This window comes from Ambystoma mexicanum, chromosome 12 (genome assembly GCF_040938575.1).
Source record: "Ambystoma mexicanum isolate Mex_15411 chromosome 12, UKY_AmexF1_1, whole genome shotgun sequence".
Classification (NCBI taxonomy): domain Eukaryota; kingdom Metazoa; phylum Chordata; class Amphibia; order Caudata; family Ambystomatidae; genus Ambystoma; species Ambystoma mexicanum.
Genome location: NC_090936.1, coordinates 892174214 through 892193928, shown reverse-complemented (window position 1 = coordinate 892193928; position 19715 = coordinate 892174214). Strand labels below are relative to the sequence as shown.

General features: G+C 46.6%; 1 protein-coding gene across 2 annotated transcripts in view; it reads left to right on the top strand.

The window, feature by feature from the left end:
- The window catches only part of BLTP3B (bridge-like lipid transfer protein family member 3B), a 2399137-nt gene that overhangs the window by 1555034 nt on the left and 824388 nt on the right, over positions 1 to 19715 (top strand). For both annotated transcript variants that reach the window (XM_069629381.1, XM_069629382.1), the window contains exon 14: positions 11993 to 13428. In XM_069629381.1, coding sequence (XP_069485482.1) covers positions 11993 to 13428 — 1436 coding nt within the window. The remainder of the gene's footprint in view (positions 1 to 11992; positions 13429 to 19715) is intronic.

Sequence of the window (19715 nt, the reverse complement as noted above, 5' to 3'; positions counted from 1 at the left end):
CGCCCTTTCGGAGCGGCGGAGGCAAGGGCGCCTCCAAAGGTTCCGGCGGCGGTTTCGCTTCCTACCGTCAAGCGGCCCGCTCGTCGTCGCAAGAGGCCTACAGAGGACGAGGCAAGTCTAGCGGACCCCGCCGTCGTCGCCAAGGAGGTCAAGGCGGCAAGGCCGCGTCCAAGCAGGATTGAACCGGCCGTGGGGTCGGGCCCCCACCGAAGCACCCCGGTGGGAGGCCGGCTGGCGGGCTTCGTCAGCGTGTGGGAGTCCATCTCCACCGACCGTTGGGTGCTGGACGCCCTGGCCCGGGGCCACGCGCTCGAGTTTCAAAGAAGGTGCCCGCGCGTCCCCCCCGTGGCCAGGAAAGAACTTCACGTCCCTCAACTTCTCCTGGAGGTAAAGGCGATGCTCAGAAAGGGCGCCATCGAACTCGTCCCAAAGAGGCTTCGGGGCTCCGGAGTCTACTCGAGATACTTCCTCGTGAAGAAGAAGACGGGAGGATGGCGCCCCATCCTAGACCTGCGACGTCTGAACAAGTTCATCAAGGCGCAGAAGTTCCGGATGGTCACCCTCCAGCACGTCCTGGGTCAGCTGGAGGAAGGAGACTTCCTATCGTCGTTGGATTTGGAGGATGCCTACTTCCACATTCCCATCCTAAAGGGGCACCGAAAATTCCTCAGATTCGTGGTCCAAGGGCGTCATTACCAGTTCAAAGCCCTTCCCTTCGGACTACGGTCGGCACACAGGGTATTCACCAAGTGCCTCGCACCGGTGGCGGCGCAGCTGCGCCGCGAGGGGATTCACGTCTACCCCTACCTGGACGACTGGCTCATCCGCGCCAAGACGAGGGAGCTCGCCGTGGTCCACACGGCAAGGACCGTCCAACTCCTCACGGACCTGGGATTCTCTGTGAACTACGCCAAATCCCACCTGGTGCCCGCGCAAGTCGCACTGTTTCTGGGAGCGAGGCTCGACACAGTGTCCCTTCTGGCCTCCCCGTCGGAGGAGAGGACCAGGACCATCTTGGGCAAGGTGCAACGGATGTTGGTGGCCGACACGGCCAAAGTGAGGTCCATCAAGTCCCTCCTCGGGATGATGTCTTCCTGCATCTACCTCATTCCCATGTGCAGGCTCCGGATGCGCCCGTTGCAAGAATTCCTGGATGCGCGCTGGATCCAGACGACGGGCAGCTTCGAGGAAAGGATCAAGCTCGACGAGAGTTTCCGACGAGCGATACGGTTGTGGGGCACCCGCGCGCATCTGACGGCGGGCATGGACTTCCAGACCCCAGCCCACCAGGAGACTGTGACCACGGATGCCTCCCTGGAAGGGTGGGGAGCGCACACCGAAAATCTGCACGCAAGGGGACTCTGGCTCCCGACGGAGAAGTCCCTGCATATCAACGTCCTGGAGCTCCGTGCAGTGTTTTGGGCCCTCAGGTCCTTCCTTCCGTCCCTCAAGGGCAAGGTGGTGAGGATCTTCACCGACAACACCACCACCATGTTTTACATCAGGAAACAGGGCGGAACCAGGTCCCCAGCGCTGTCCAAGGAGGCGCAGGACCTGTGGCATTGGGCCGTCGCCCAAGGGATTTTTTTGGTGCCGTTTCATCTGGCAGGGATAAAAAACACCATCGCCGACTCACTCAGCAGGGAGCTGCGCTCGTGCCACGAGTGGGAACTACGGCAGGATCTGGTGGATCGCCTCTTCCGACGGTGGGGCACACCCCAGATCGACCTGTTCGCGACGGCGACGAACACCAAGTGCCGGAGGTTCGCCAGCAGGTTTCCCCAGACGAGGAGCATGGGCGATGCTTTCTCGTTCCCCTGGGAGGGCCTTTTCCTCTACGCGTTCCCTCCCTTGCCTCTGCTAATCCGGCTCGTCAACCAGCTCAAGAGGTCACGGTGCAGGATGATCCTCGTCGCACCTGCGTGGCCGAGGCAGATATGGTTCCCGGACCTTATGGACTTGTCAGCGTCCCCGCCGATCAAGCTGCCGGCGGACGCGGATCTACTCTCCAGGGAAGGAGGCGCCATCCTCCACCACGACCCGAAGTCGCTGAACTTGCAGGCCTGGCTCCTGCAGCGCTAGAGTTTGGAGGATACGACATACCGGCCGATTGCAGAGAGGTTCTTGCAAAGGCCAGGGCGTCCTCGACTCTTAAATGCTACGGACACAAATGGAAGAGGTTCTCTGTCTGGTGCCACGCACAGAAGATTAACCCTCTACGGATTACGGCTCCCCAAGTACTGCCGTACCTGCTGACGCTGGCCAAAGCTGGTCTGGCACACGCGTCCATCAAGATTCATCTTGCTGCGATCTCCCGATACACCAGAACCACGGGGCGGGCGTCCTTGTGGTCTCATCGTCTGGTGAAAGAGTTCATGAAGGGACTGTTCAGACCGTTCCCGCCGGTGAAGGCTCCGGCCCCGGCGTGGGAGCTCAACGTGGTGCTGACCAAGCTCATGGGACCTCCGTTCGAGCCTCTGCACTCGGCCCCGTTGAAGTTTCTATCGTGGAAAACAGCTTTTCTTGTGGCCATCACCTCCGCACGACGAGTGGGAGAGATCCAGGCCCTTTCCTGCAAGGCCCCGTACTTGATTTTCCACGACACGAGGGTAGTGCTCAGGACGCACCCCTCCTTCATGCCCAAGGTACCGTCGGACTTCCATCTCAACGAACCCTTGGTGTTACCTGTGTTCTTCCCGTCGCCTTCGTCGCCGGCTGAGAGGACTTTGCACTCGCTGGATGTAGCTAGAGCGCTGAAGTTCTACGTGGACCGCACGAAGGGTTTTCGGAAGACGTCACAACTCTTTGTGAACTTTGGACCTGTCAATCAGGGGAAGGCTCTCTCGAAGGCTTCCATCTCCAGATGGCTCTCCGGCTGTATCATGTGCTGTCACCGGTTGGCAAACCGACCGCTGCCTGGCCGTCCGAGAGCCCATTCCACCAGAGCGATCGCAGCTACCACGGCGTTCCTATCTGGTGTGCCCCTGCTGGACATATGCAGGGCTGCTACGTGGAGGTCGACGCACACCTTCACGAAATTCTACTGCGTCGACCGGGATTCCAGGGAGGAGTCCAGGGTCGGCCAAGCAGTGCTGCGCAACCTGTTCGCCTGAGGTGAGCCTGGTGAGGAGGTAAGATGCTTAATGTTGAGTTGATGTGATGCTTAATGTTGAGCCTTTGCCACCTCCCGTGGTTGTGCATGTGTGTACTGCTATGTATTCTTTATTCATGAGCATGTGAATCCATGCCAGACCCCATGCTGGAGAAGGAACAAGTTACTTACCTGTAACTGTTGTTCTCCAGCATGGGTCTGGCATGGATTCACATGCGAACCCTCCCGCCTACCCCTCTGCGGCTCTTCACTTGGTCATACTGCCACTTCACGTGCTTCCAAATCTGAAGATGGCTGCCAGAGGCGGTGCTTAGGTAGAGGGCAGTCATTGGCTGTGGTCAGCATGACGCAGAGACCAGTGATTGGTTATTACTACGAAAGACAGATCAGAAACGAAACTGATACTGGTTTTTTCTTTACCGAGGATTCCCAGCCTGACGACGGGGAATATTCATGAGCATGTGAATCCATGCCAGACCCATGCTGGAGAACAACAGTTACAGGTAAGTAACTTGTTCCTTGTCAGGTTTCTAAGGCTTCTATAGCTAGGTGGAGGGTGATGGCCAACGCGTCAAAAGGGACTGAGGAGTAGCGCAGGTGGGCAGTGTCAGGGGAGCGCATGCTCCCAGGGCCGCGCCCCGATGCACATCTAAATTTAATGGAGAAGACCATTTTTTCTGGTGAAAAAGGTTCAGTTTCCAGTCCCTAGCGTGGGACGCCCATACAGTGTGGAGGAACGGGGACTATGGACTTGTAGTAAGTTAGTCACTTCGGTGAGTAACATATAATTTCGGCTACTTCTATCTCTTCAACTCTTGATTTCATAAGGGCACTCAAAGGGGTAAACAAGCTATACAATTTCTTTAAACTGAGTAAGGAAGATAATTGCAAACATTTTCATGAAAACCCATCTAAAGGAGGTTTCCAGCTCTCTTTGGAGCAGCTTAAGATGAACAAATCCTTGCATCATCTGTGGATTAGTGGAAACTACTATCTGGTTCCTCCAACGTCTCCAAGTTGGTACTTCTGGCAGTGTAGTACGAGAGACAGGAGAGTTACTTGTGACATAGCTTGGAGAGTGAGTGCATAACTAGCAAGACGCTGAAAGGCTGGCGCCCGGAACGGCGCCAAAGCAGAGACACAGGCAATGGAGAGACCGTCTCACCTGGTGGCATGACCACATCAGAGCTGTAAGAGAGAATCCTATGCAAAGGCGGGCCTCTGCCGGGAAGACGACCTGGAGAAGCGGAGCCACTCTAGATTGCATAACCCAAAGGAATCACTGAGCTCCTTCAGAGGCCTTTGGAAGTGTAATGTCAGAAGAACATGGGTGAAGTCAAGCCGGGCCCTTTTTCTTCATCAAAACAGGGTTGTTATACAGAGGGGACACCGTGAAAGATGGTCTTCCCCAAAGTCAAATTGTAATTCCCCACAGTCACCAGAGAATTGTGTTGGAGGTGGTCTGATCCCACTACGGGAATGGTAAAACCCAAAACCAGAGGATCCTCAGGTTTTATGGTACCATCTGCCAAAAAACCACAACTAATCTAGTACCCAATGCTCTATTACAATATCTTAAATTAATTTATTAATGTGTTACAGTTTATAAATAAACTTTTCACATCTTACATATTATATATATACATCATTCACTAAAAAAAAAATGACAATATCTACTAATCATTGAGTTACCCTTTTTCACGCATAGCAATGGACATAGTAGGCCTGTTAGAAACCTCTAAATTAGGGAACAAGTTTATTCTTGTCATTGTTGACTATGCCACTCTGTATCCCAAAGTATTCCCCCTTAGGAACACCACCAGTCAACAAATATTAAAATATCTACTTCCCTTCCTTTCCCGAGTTAGATTACCCAAGGAAATCCTTACGGACCAAGGAACCATTTTTATGTCCAAGATATTATGCAGCACCTCACAGAAATATTACACATCACTTTACAAGCATCAGTATATCACCCTCAGACCGATGGTATTGTTGAAAGGTTCAATCAAAGCATAAAAAGAATCTTACACAAGTCAGTAAAGACTGATGGCCATAATTTGGACGTTATGATTCCCTGGGCTCTCTTTGATGTTAGAAAAACTTCTCTGGCATCTCTAGGATACTCCCTGTTAAAATGATTGTACGGAAGGTGACCTTGAGATGTACGTGACATGCTGAAAAGAGACATGGGAAGAAAGAGAACAGGCTACCCTACCCATCTCCCAATCTTTCTCCATATGTGAATCCCTCTTAGTGCGCTTGCCCACCTCAGAGAATAAAATGATTTCTAAATGGTATGCTCCCTATACAATTCTGAAAAGAAAAGTTCCCCTGAATTATGTAGTGGCCCAACCAGATAGACGTCAGAACAGCCAGGTATACCATGTACACTTGTTAAAGGAATGGTATATCGAACCAATAGAGGTAACTACTGTGACCATGAGCACCCTCCTTAACACCAAGACATAGAAAACCAATGAATACCTAAACATCTACCCCCTCTCCCCACATAAAGAAGACCTTCTTGATTTGCTAACCCAGTTCCCTGAGGCGTTCACTGAACGGGCAGGTAGAGTGAGTTCATTTTTTCATTATATACAAGCTGGGCTGACGGTAAACTTAAAACCTTACTGGATCCCGGAGGCAAGGACTATTCATCCTTCTCCCCATAGGGTAGCCACCTGCTTTGAGGCTAGAGAGCTGAGCCCGCTAAACAAGACCCTCCTTATGGGTCTGGGAGTGACTCCCCTTTCAATATTGGTAACAAACATAAAAAGACAAGGACCCTTGAATGGAGGAGGCAGAAATCCTACGCAGAGGTGAGTCTTTGAAGGGAAGATGTCCTCGGGGGGGATTGTGGGGAGGCGAATCCATGCTAGACCGCAGAGCCGGTGGTAGCATGGAGAGCGAGCAGATCGCTAGCAAGACTCTGGAAGGCTGGCGTCCTGGATGGCAACAATGCCAAAGCAGACACTCCGGTAGTAGAGTGACCGTCTCACTTGGTGGCGCGACCACACCAGAGCTGTTGTGGGCCTGGGGCCTGTTAACCAATGCAGAGACCAGAACTCCGCTGAGAGCTTGGATTACTAACCTCTGCATGAGAAGTGTGCCGACTGCCGAGCCTGCCAGGAAAAGGGAAGCGGGCACTCCCGAGAAGGTAACATCGGAGAGAGGGGCAAGCGACTGTGTCCCTGAATGTTGGAGAACCCCAAAGCGTAAAACCTGAATTCTGAAAACGCGCAGATTCCCAAACAAGGCCCTGATTCATTAACTATATCAGAGGGCTTTGGGAGCTGTAGAGAACTAAGTGACATTGGCATATGAGGCTGGGGAAACCTAAAGGGTTATAGGAGCCAGAAAAACCTGAACGCTGGACACAGGCAGAGGTCCAATCAAGACTGTGCTGAATTAAGCACATCAAAGAGCAATAGGGGAAAACACTGGGACCAGAGGGAACCTGGAGGGGTTACATTGCCTAAACTCTAAACAAGAGCGCTTTCAAATAGAAAAGAAAGAATGGTGGTATTGCACTAAGGAAATAAATCCTTTCCCCTTTAAAGAACGGAAGGTATTGAATGTGTGTGAAGACTTAAGTCTTGCTCTGAAAAACCTGCAGAGAGGATGGAGAACTGTATTTTGAACTTGGATCTTTGAAACGAAACCCAAGTAGTTTGGTCAAGCAAAGCCTGAGTGGGGAAGCTGTTGCTCTGGTCTATGTTTGTCATATTTTTCTAAGTGGTAGGGCCAGATAGCAAGTAGGTTTCGGACAGTGGACTATATTAATTTGAACATTTGACAAGCACCCTTAGTTTGTTAGGTAGGGAAACACCCTCATCGCAATAGGGCTACATAGTCGTTTTTCTTTTTATTTAAATACAACCTTTTGAACATGCTACATCCTAGTTAGACTCCTTCTTCTGGTTCCCCACAGGGGCTACTCCTTAATCCCACCTTGGGAAACAAAGTACATGAACTATAATGTCTCACTAGCAGAGGAAGTCTGTCAGTAAGCAGTGTTTGTCCATTGGCAGGGCAATCTCTTACAGTCTAAAAACCAGTGAGCATTCCTTGATCCCCATCATGAGGAATTGGCAATGAGACCTGGATATTCTTATTTTGTTGTTATTGTTTATTGGTTAAACCAACCTTACAGTAAATAAAGGTTAAGATAAAAATAGAACAATTTACGTTGAATCATTCCAAAAATCCTCACAAATAAAATGCATATTATGTGAATAAGTGTTGTCCAAAATAAAACAGTCCATAATCACAATAGCCTGAGACGATATTCATAAAAAAACGAATCCTGCTTTTCTGTTTTATCTTCCAAGTGCAAATTATTTAAATAGCCAACCACTGCCAGAGCAAGAGAGGTGGTGAAACCTCTCAAACAAATAATTCACAATCCACAGATTCTCAAAGGGTTATAAAATATTTAAAATATAATACCGTGCAGTTGAAAGCACAGTGCAGAACACCAGCATGTGCTTAATAGTTTCCAATTCCCCACCGTTCTACAAAATCGGCACCTTATCCAGAGTAATTTCTTAAACCTCAATAAAACTTCCTTCGTCAAGTACAGGTTCCATCTGAACTGCATAAAATCGTGCTTGCCCTTCGGAAGTGGAAAGATAATAAGATAAGAGGCCTGGGTGCCTAGGCGCTTATGCTCATGGATTAAATGCTTTAAACTAATGAAACCATGAAACTAGTCCACTGTTACACCAATTTCGCAGGTAAAGCGCCTTCTTTACCTTTCTAGGTTTGTTTTATCCTGGTCACACTGTCATGTTAATGTCTGTTAAAATCTTCACGAGACTCCACAAAATCATTTAACACTTTTTCTGTTTTCTTTTCAATAGTAACCCTTAAATCCTCATATAAGGACAGAGGGAAAGGGTTTAAGAGTTTAGGATAGAGAGCTAAAGTTTTCCACAAGCCCTGTATCAAGTTTAAACCAAGCTCCTATCTTATAACAGCATTGGGAATACCCAACACTTAATGTCAGATTAAGATCACTAATGTACTTAGTGTGCCTAAAGAATTTCCACACCATTGGTTAACTCTGGTATAATCTTACCTGCATAAAAAGTAAGCAGCGGGGTGAATGAAAATGTACAATACCTATTCTTAATGTGCTTCATTTGGGTAATGAGATTCTTTGCCATGTGACGAAGATATGAGGAAGTATGTTTTTTATCATGGTTATTCGTTCTGGGGAAGACCAAGTATGCTAGGTTTTTCACCTTTTCCACTAAGTACCCGTTCAGTCCTCTGACCATTAATTTTCTTTCACGGTCTGTCAGCGTCAAGATTCTTTTTTTATTTGCATTCATTTTTAAAACATTAGCTGCTGCATAGCCCGAAAAAGCAGCAAGTAGCATCTACAGGCCTACCCCAGTGCAATCTATGAGTATAAATAGGAGGATATTCAAGCAGGGCAGGGAGAATCGTTGTAGGAGCTTTATCTTGTGTCCCAGCCAATCCGCACCTATCCAGTGACCGTCCACCCCACTACTCCAGCATCATTGCTAGTTTTGAGCCTTTCTTTGCTTTCTGCTGGCTGTTCAGCAACAATGCTAATCAACAGGCAGCCAATGTGGCAAGTCCAACACTATTTTGGAGCCCACAGAATGCATTGCACATTGCTTTCCATCTTTCTATTGCTAATTTTTCTAAGGATTTGCATTAAGTGATTCTATTTGGAAATGCTCTGGTTTCACAGAATTTCTTCTAATTTCCTTCTTTTTTACTCGGCCAAAATGGCAACATAATCTGATTTATGAAACTTTTTCTTTAGAAGACCTACAATTGGCAAAAGGTGACCATTTGGTATTGTATACAGAACTAATTTGAATCATTGAAATACATGCGGTTTTCCCTTCAACTGATCTGCATCCCAATCAATTTAACAGACATTTGATATTCGTATATTTTTATTCATTCAAATATCCTTCTGCGAATGTAAGCAGTCATGGTAACTGTACAGACCTTTAGACCAAACGGCAGCATTCAAAAGGGTAAATGGGCAAAGATTATTGGAGAAATGTAGTAATTGGGGATTTCCGCCATTTTGGGCATACAGCGACACATCTCTTCATGTACACTTGAATTTGGACGGATCCTTGTCTGAGATAGTTCAAACTTTTAACCACCTGAAACAGAGCTGTGTTTTGGCCACCCACATATTTAATTTGTTTCTCAGACCTGGGGCAAAACGCAACACAGAAGGCTAGAGATGTCCCACCAAATATAGGAAGTCCTATACAATGGCTCTGATATGCTGACAACGTGGTTCTCCTCAGCCATACACCGCTAGGTTTGAAACTGTCATTAACTGCTGTTAATCAATATATGTAAGAGAGTGGCTTAGAAATAAATGAATAAGGAGGAAAAAAGAAACAAAAAAAAACTAATTGACGTGGGTTGCCCAGAGCAATGCCAGTGGTTAATATTCATTCTAAACCGTCCAGCCATCACCTCTTCGTTTTTGCTTTGTCACCCTGAGTGGGACGGGTATGCCCAGACATGGGTCTGTGCCTGCTGGGCCATGAGGCCCAACAAGGCCGAAACACATTTGGGGATGCTTGTGGTCTCGTGCAGAAGGGATGTGACCTAGCAGTTCGGGCTGGACTGCCCCTTTTGGGGTGATACAAAGCCTTATTTGCATATGGTCTTTCCCCTTCTGTAATGGCTTGGCAGGTGAATAACGATGGTCTGGAGGGTTGCCCAGAGCAATGCCAGTGGTTAATATTCATTCTAAACCATCCAGCCATCACCTCTTTTGTTTTTGCTTCATAGGAAGAGATACTTGGTTCCACTACAATGGTTCCCTCTGAGAGTACCCCCACCCCGAGCTCAGGGTATGATGGTCGAGGGAGCGCTGCCACGCCAACACTGTGTTGGTGGTGGCTCAAGTGGTTGTTAGTCGATGGCACGATGGTCGTGACCATGCGTGAATACACTGTTTTTGTCATCGACGGGGGTACTAATGTCTATGTAGTAGTCATTGTCGAGGTCTTTGTCGACAGGGTAGCCTGCTTACACGTCAACGGTTTCGTCATAGGGGCACTCGTGGACGGTATTGATGGTCACAGCGTGGACAATCCGGAGGAAAATTTGGGCATCGACGAAGACTTGGCGCTGACATTGAGGACGACATCGACAGGGTAGATTTGACCATCCACAACGAAGTGGCCCCCAGACTTGGAAGAGGACTTGCTTGATGGGTTTGCCTACGTCGGGCGGGGTAAAAGGCCATGGCTGCTCTATTCCTTCTAACCCCCTTGAGCACTGACCTTAGGCGATGACCGACCCTTGTGAGATGACCTTGACTCGTCCGTCTCCCTGTGCCTCACCCTGCCGCTGGCGTGATCTTCATGCAACCTAGACCTCTTACTGGAGGTGGTTGGCTGGGCCGCCCTGCCATAGAGGCATGGTTCCATACAAAGTCAGAGGCCCTGCCAGCATCCTCGAGCCACGCGACGAGTCGCCAGTGACGATCATAAAGCAGTATGTTGGAGAAAGGCTGGCAGATCTCACAGTCCTGGACCACATAGTGGGGATGAAGACAGTAAAGACAGTCATCGTGTGGGTCTTCTATGTAGAACTCCTTGAGCCCACAGCGGGCACATGCCTTGAACAGGCTCTTCCTCGTGGAATCAGCCATGAGGTAGGCCCAAACTGCGCAGACGATGGAAAAGTCAAAGTTACTGGTGTCGGGACCGGTCTATGTACTCTGCAATGTCGCCATCTGCGCCGGTCATCGATGAGTCGTCCAAAAAAGGTGATTTTTCGTAGAAATTGCAATACAAGTCTATGTTTTAATCAAATAATGTGTAGAGATAAAATGTAAGGACTCCCAACACGAACGGACGCTATAAAATCTGAAAATGGCTGAAGAGGGGAGGAGTTAAGGGAGATGTTCCCATGGCTTATTCCTTCCTCTGCCTCATCACAGTACTTAGTAAGTGATCTTAATTGAGGTGACTCTTATTCTTCTATGTCTCAGTACTTTTCAGGGGAATCGTAAGAGTGTCTATTAGGTGAGGGATTGCTCTTAGGGTTATAGGACAGTGGTTTAAGGTCCTTTGACTGGCAGGAATACTGCGCTCCATCTAGCGAGTACACTTTACTCCCATTAGGATTGTCTCCCTCCACATGGTCCTTCCTCAGGCAGCCACCCCCAGGTTCAGGATCAGGTAGTGGCTGCCCTTCCCTGACCATATGGGGAGAAACTCTTCCAGGGCAAATAGTGTTGACATTGCTAGATGCATCAAACCCTAGTACTTGAACTCTATGCCATACTCTAGTGGTAGATAGAGGGAGGGTCTCTGATGCCAACCATAGTGGACTTGTTATAGGATGAGCCATTTTGTAGAAGCCATGGCTACTGTTGTATGTGTTGAGGAAAGTTGTAGAAATTGTCATGTAAGAGCTTATTTTGTCTACCCTGCCCAGCGCACTGATTGTTTTTCCAACTTTGTGCTGCATTTATATTCATGCATTTTATTTTTTGTGAAGACAGCAAGCCGCTTCAAAGTGCATTGCTAAACAGTGATACATTTGTTTGGCAGAAAAACACTGCAAAATTCCCTAAACGGCACCCCATTATAAATCAGAAGTGATCATAGGCTTGCAACAGAGGGAAGTCTTTGCACACGTTCTGCAAATTCATAGACTCCACAATTGGAAAGCCAGACATATTGACTTTGACAATGCTTGTTTCATAAATGTTGCTAGCTCCTTGCCTAAAATCCTTGTGTTTTAGTTTCTGCCAGAGTCGTATAGGTAGAACTGTAAATGATAGGTAAATGTTTTTGTCCTTGTGAAAGTATTTTCCTTCTTTGTAAAATTACATTTTTTTCTTTCTTTAAGTGTATTATACCTGCAGAAAAGAAGTTAAACTGCCATCCCGATCAACCACGTGCCATTTCTGTTCAGACTTCAGAAGTGATTGCTACGAATACCAGACAGTCACCAAATTGCAGACGTTCTGACTTGGAGGTCTTGTTCCAAGATTTCAAAAAGTGTCCCTTTTTTAGTAAATCTTTTACTGACTTTCCCCGGTCATCAGACAGTTTTGATCTACTGCATCCTATATTCCAAAGGCATGCTTTTGAGCAAGACACTAAGATGCATGATGTATACAGGGGCCATGTTACTCCAAAACTGAATGTACATGCACTGAAAGCTCCTGCTGCTAAGGACATATGGGCAATGCATTTTTCCCAGTTCTGGGCAGATTATGAAGGAATGAAAAGTGGAAAAGGGCGACCAATCAATTTCGTGGATTCTTTCCCTCTTTCTGTTTGGATTTGCCAGCCAGTGAGATATGCACAGTCACAGAACGAGTCTCATTGTTATGATCAAAATATTTCTAATATTCCCAAAAGTGATTCCTTGGACATGGGCAATCGCTTACAACGCAAGAAACTGTTAAAGGACTATTACAGCACTGATTCTGAATTGCAAACATCAAATTCTTCAACTAACCTTTCAACAATCCCAACCCAATGTTCTACAGCTGAGGCGGACATACATATCCTTGCTAACTGTCAGAAGCATGTGAGCATGCAAATCAACCATTACCAATATATTTTCTTACTCCTGCTCCAAAGGCACATGGAACAGGTACTGGAAAATGTAAAGAAAGATGGTGAGGAAGTGACAGGCAAGCCAGCTAAAGAAATGCATTTGTGTGTTGGTGCTCTCCTTAAAAGTGCTGAAGTTGCATTATTGCTTAATCCACTTCCGCAAGGCAATTCCTGCAAGACACCTGCTTTTGAAGATGGGGACATACCACCCGATTTAATTGGTGACAAGGTGAATGACAATAATTTGGGTCAAGTTGGCAGGACAGTAAGCAAATGTGGTTCTATCAACACAGACCTCAATAATATTCCAATGTCTGATCCCTTGCTTTGCATATCATCAAATGAAACCGAGCTTCACAAAGACATTATTTTTCCTGACACTGCAGCATTTAATGTAAAAAATATAGGAACAATCGGTGAAAATGTTAATACTAGTGATCGCTTGTTAACAATAAGTGACAAAACTGCTGCATTGTTTCCTGAGTCACTTGAGGTAATTGGTAACCATAAGGAGGACACCAACACCCGACTGATTCCTAAAGCATTAACTGAGGAGGATTTACCCAATTTTACAGTGTTCCAGGACATGGTGACTGCGGATCCCTTGATAAAAGCCACCGATTTTAAACCCGAAACTATTATTTATTCCCAAGACATTGAAGTAAACAAAGAAATATTATCCACCTGTCTAACTGACATCTCTCCCTTAACTTTGAGGTATGGAAATTGATTTTTCTCTTGTTTTTTTCTTCTAATTTCATGAACAATAGTATGCTTTAAAAAACGTTATACATGTCTTATTTATTATTGAAGAGTCTCATTATTTATGCCCCACAGGTAAGTCATAAAAAGTGAGCTGCATGCCTCTGTATTATTCCGTGCAAAAGAGTAATTTATCATGAGATCAACTAGTTGGGTTGTGGAGAAATGCATTTTGCATCCTCTTTGCAGTTTTTCCATTGTTGGCCTTCCCTTTCTGGAAGAAGACGAACAGTGTTATGTTGTCAGGTTTTACCAATTTGCACAATCTCTTTTGACAGAAGGATTTAGTTCCAGAAGCCAAACGTTGGTAGCACTTAAGTTCAGGACGATCACCAGTATCAACGAGTGTGTACACCTGTACACTCACTTTTTCTATTTTTTGTTCAATTACTTTTTGCTTTTTTTGTTCTTAATTGCTGTTGGTGATGTTAAGCCTACAACTAATATGTATGTTTCTGTTTGTTACTTTTTGCTGCATCTCACTGTAAAGGTTTAACAGCAATATCTGAAAAAGCTACCTGAAGTGGTAATAATTTGCTTGAAACAACCAAATTGTGATGGAGAGCTTTGACTCAATCATTTCGCATTGGCCATAAATTGGGGAAGGGCCACAATCCCAATGATGGCACCTCCTAAGGTCTATAAGGTTACTAGCACATAGTGGGTAGTAGCAATACATGTTTTGGTGGTGAAGTAAACATGTTACTTTATTAGTAAGTAAAGTAAATAGACAGCCTCAGCTAGTAAGTTGAGTGTGGTTATAATTATTAATCTTTAAATAACAGATTGGTCTTCATAAATAAAGCATTTTAATTGCAAAGTTAGTTCAACTGGAGTGCTTTTAATTTGGTGTCATGTGAAAGTAAACGGTTTATCTGTAAGAAAGTGAAAGCATATTCAAATGTTTTAATTTTCTGTCTGGTGTTAAACAGGGTGTTGCCTTGAAAAATAGGTCCTCCCACAAAGGATGTGTCTTGTTGAAAGAAACCTTGCCTGGAAATTGCATTGTGGTTTCGATGTCTGCTTTGGAATCCAGAGTCATCAGAATGCAGTCAATACCCGTAGTTATTGACTGTGCTCTGAACATTCTGATTGGTTCAGAGGATGTCAATAATGATCTCCATGTGCTAATAGCCTTTATGAAACCCCTGGGCAGCTTTTCATTTAATCTGTTACCCTTTCTATGCTATTGCAAACGTAGATGTTTTCAGATAGTCTTTTTACCACCGCATGGAACCAGAAGCAACAATAGACATGTTTTGACCACTTTGGTCATAAGTGTAAAGCTGGGTACCCAAATCACTCTAACGTCAGGACCCATTCTGTTCATATATGTGCCTTTAGTGTGACTTGAAAGTAACTACAAAGCGATTAATGGAAAGCTTTATCACTCATAACCACAGAGGATTCATCTGGGATTTTTTCAATCAAACTTTTTTTGCCTAGCTGCACCTTTACAAAGCGAATAAATAACATTACATTTGTGTTGATCTACCCCCAAAAAGAGGAAGTCTAACCCAAACTTCTAGGTCACATCTCTTATTCGAGGGACCACAAGCAGCCCAAGATATTCTGCAGCCTTTGGGCAGCATCAGTATGACCTAGTAGTACAGGTTGAACCACCCCTTTTAAGGTGGGCCCAACATCTGCACATACAGCTCAACCCAAATAGAGACCTATAAATCATAGTCAAATGCCCCGTAATATCAACATGAAATATTTAATGTCCACTTGGATTATTGATAAATGCAGTGATTTGGTCCTGTCAAAGCAGACTGGGGTATTCAGTAAGCACACACATTTAGACTTCACCCTAATAAATCAAAATGCAAATCAGTGGTTTCATTATCCCAGAAGACCGAGGCATGGGCATTTCATGATTTGGTATCCCTCATGTGTGAGAACTATCCAGTACTACTGTTGTGTGCTTTTGTACTGAAGGAGTTGCCAGTAAATGATCAGAGTAATTATCTCATTAATGAATTGAACCTTCCAAACCAATACAAATAACCAAACCAAAACACAGAATCCAAAGCATCAAATCTTAATAAAACTATGAATAAAGTAAGCAAACCTCTCCTGATAACTTATCCTTTCACAAAAAACACCTCACAGCAGTAAACAACCTCTCATTCTTATTAGATCATTTCTTTTTTTTTTAAATTAGTTTTTATTTGCATTTGATCGAAAACAAACTTCTGCATATATGACTTTACAAATGACAATAGAAATGACAACTCCCTTAGCCCTCCTCTCCTCCCCCTGCCTCCGTCTCCAAATCAGTGTGTTCTGCTTCCAGCCTACCTCTGAACAGTACAAAGTGTCAGGATAGGTAGTAAAAGTGACCAGGTAAAAAAGGAAAAAACTTGGATTGACTCCCCTTCTACAATCGGGTTTGGTGGTTACACTCCCCACACTCCTCTCCCAGTGATTAGGCACCTCTACCCTCCATCATATTTATCAGAGGACTCTATTCCTCCTGGAAGGATGCTAAACGGTCATTTACCAGGGCAGTCAGCTTACCCATTACCATCATGCTGCACAGTTTCTGTTCCCACTCCATCCTCATGGGCACCCCCCACCATTCCAGTGTAGAGCTATCACCAGTCTTCCAGCCCGCATTATGGCCTCCCACCAACTAGACAGTCTGTATTCCTCCTGGTCCTTAGCCGGTACCCCCAAGAACATCCATGCTCAGTTGAACCCCTGTAATGTCTTTGATCCAGCTTTGAAGTTGCTGCCATAAAGTGCAGATCCTGGGGCAGCGCCACCATATGTGAGATAGGGAGCCCACTTGTCCACAGCCCCTCGGACAGAGCGGGATGCTCCTGCAAACATTCTCGATCTTCAGAGGATCCCAGTGCCACCCCTGTAGCATCTTATAATTATGCTCCATAGTGGTGGCGAATAAATTGCCATGAATGGTCACTGTGAAGATTCTGGCCCAGTCCTCATCAGAGATTTCCCCACCCACTTGCTCCAGCCAATATCTTTTGAAGGTAAGTCTTCCTGCAGTTGTGGTTGAGACCAGTGATTTATATATAATCGAGAGTATGCCCTTTCAGGATGTCGACATATCCAAAAGTCTTTCAAATGTGGTTGGATCCCTAGCCAACAAGGCACCCCATTTAGGGTCCATAAACAGCCCCTTTATTCTTAAGTAGTCAAAAATCGAGACTTTGTCTCTACCCAGAACCTCCCGTACCTCCTCAATCTCTGAAACGTCCCTCCACAAACAGCTGCCCTGGTCTCTTCAGAGCCCCATCCAACCACTGTTGAGCGAATCTCATCCCCTGGTGCAACAAGCTAAATGGGGGGGGGGGCCCACACCAACGACATGGGCGAGGGCCAGAAGGTAAATGCCTAGTTCGTCCCATGCTTTTCCATACCTCCCAGAGGACCCCTAGCCTGGGTTGTTCCCTCGCTGCCCTAGAGATGTCCCCAAGCGGTGCCCATAGGAATTCCCTCACCTTCAGCGGGTGCATTACTAGGTCTTTCAAATATGTCCAATAAGTTCTTGTGCCCTCTCTAGAGTGTTCCAACAAGACCCTCAGTTGGGCCGCCTTATAATATAAGTAAGGATCTGGAAGGCCGAAGCCACTGTGGTCCCGCGGAAGCATGAGAGTATACCACTTCACTCTAGGCCTCTTATTCTGCCACAGAAATCTAGCAAGCGCACTGTTCAAGTCGCGACAAAAAAACGTTTCCGGGAGTTTAGTCGGGAGGGCTGAGAATAAATATAGCAATCATGGGAGGGTGTTGATTTTAATTATCATATGGCCGTACCAGGAAAGGGTTAGGGTCTCCCATCACTTAAGATCCGTCTTGATTCTGTCTACAAAAGGATACAAATCCGCCTTAGCCATGTCTGCAAGATCCCTTGTTAGTTGGACCACCAGGTATTTCATTTGTGTCTTCTCGAACTCTCAAGTACATGTACCGAGAACGAGAATCCAGATGGGTATGGGCCATTCCCACGGTCATGAGGCTCGACTTATCAATGTTGATTTTAAGTCCAGAAAGGCGCCCACAGCTCTCTGGCAGCCGGTTGGTAAGCATGGAATCAACCTTGGTGAGGTAATCCAGGATATCGTCCACAAACGGGGACAATTTGAACTCCACCTCTTCATTTTGAATACCTTCTATCCCCTGATTAGCTCTAATCACAACCTCTAGAGACTCCATTGTAAGAGAATAAAACTGATGTTAAAGGGGACACCCCTGTCTCATACCTCTTGCTAGTCAAAGGGGGCCAGACACCACGTTATTAACCTGAACCCGTGCCGTCCCATCCTCCCCAGGGCTGCCTTCATAAAAGGCCACTCCACCCTATGAAACACCTTTTCCAAATCTATCGAGATCAGGCAAGCATCACCTTCATGGGCTTGGGCTTTGTGCATGAGGTCAATAGTCTTACAAATATTATCAGAGCCTTGTCTCCCCCTAATGAAGCCCACCTGGTCCCCGTAGACAAGGGACAGGAGTAGACCCTCCAGTCTGCTGCCTTAGATCTTAGGTAGCATTGTCACATAATTGTTCATTAACCAGATTGGGTGGTAGGAGGAGCACCTCGTGGGGTCCTTGCCCTCTTTATGCACCACCACCAATGATTGCTTCCATCATATTACTTGACAAGGGGTCGCCCCCCAGGACTGCATTAAATGTTTTCACCAGGTACGTGGCCAACATGGATCTAAACATTTAATACAATTTTCCAGAAAATCCATAACTCCCTGGTGTGGTGTCTGATTTCATCCCTGTGGTTGTCCGTATAACCTCCTACTGAGAAATGGGTTCCCCCAAGCATTCAGTCTCTTCGTGAGGAATACCTGGGAGGGCAAGGGGAACAAGGAATGCTGCAATCTGCCCATCATTCCCCGCATACTCTGAAGAATAAAACCCTTCATAGAACTTTGAAAACTCCTGCCCATTCCCCACCGTATCATAGATCTCCCGGTCTAGGTCCCCCTTGATGGCACCGACGGCTTTCCTTTTCTTTTCCTCCCTCAGTCACCAAGCAAGTATCTTGTCAGTGTTCTCCCCCTGCTCATGATATTTTTGTTTTGGGAACAGTAGTTTCTTCTCCGTATCCTGGACCAAGATGGTGTTGAGCCTCGCTTTACAGGGCGCAATTTCGCAGCCTTAGCTGGTGAGAGGTAATTGCCCCCGGGTCCACCTAACTGCAGATCCCAAATCTTCCCCTCAGATTCTCTTCCTGTTCCCTCCTTTCTTCTTCTGGGAGCCCAGTCTAATTAATACCCCTCTAATTGTAGCCTTAAACCCCTCCCAAAGGGTTTGCACTCCCACCTCCCCGTTATCATTGAAAGTGAAATAGTATGTGATTTCGGTAAGTAAGGATTGCGCAACCTCTGTATCTTTAAGTAAAAAATCAGTTGCACCGCCACCCTCCTGAGGATCTCTGGCAAGGTTTGCACCCCACTCTTATCCTTACCATGTCATGGTGCTACCACAGGGTTGGGAGCACACATGAGTCTTTGACCTGGGCTCTCACCTCAGTGTCCACCAAAATGAAGTTGATCCCCGAGTAGGAATCGTGGACCGATGAACAGTACGTATAGGGCCTGTCTCCCGCTGCACAATCCCCCAGGGAATCCACTGGGCCGAGGTCCTGGTTCACCCTTCTAAACGGTCTGGAATCTTGCGGTCTTTAACCAGGTACAGGACCATGTTAAAATCCCCCCCCCACAATCAAGCGTGCTTCCAGAAACAGAACCAATTCTTGTTTAACCCCCTCCTGAAACTCGATCTGGCCTGAGTTAGGGCAGTAAATCGAACAAACCGCAAGCTTTTCTCCACGCAGGCCCTTTGATGAATAAAAATCAACCCCCCCCCCCCCCAGCTTGTACTGCTTTCACCACCATGCCCAAGTGAGCCGAGAATACCACTGCCACACTGCCTTTTATCTCGTCCCCCGAGGCTACAAAGACCTCCCCCACCCGTCTAGAGCTGAGCCGCGGTTCCTTTGCCTGCTGCCAGTGTGTTTCCTGCACTGAAAGGCGATCCATTGCTGCCCTCTGAAACTCCCGCAGAGTCAGATCTTTTGGTCAGGGAGTTAAGCCCTCTAGCGTTGAGGGAGCCAATCACCAACTCACATCGCAAACCCAGTACTCTGTTCTGACAACCCATATGTTTAATCCCGAACTGAGATAACCAAAACACAAGAATCTACCAAAATGTAAACTGTACGGATCCCTAACCTGAACAGCTAGAGCTTCCAAGAA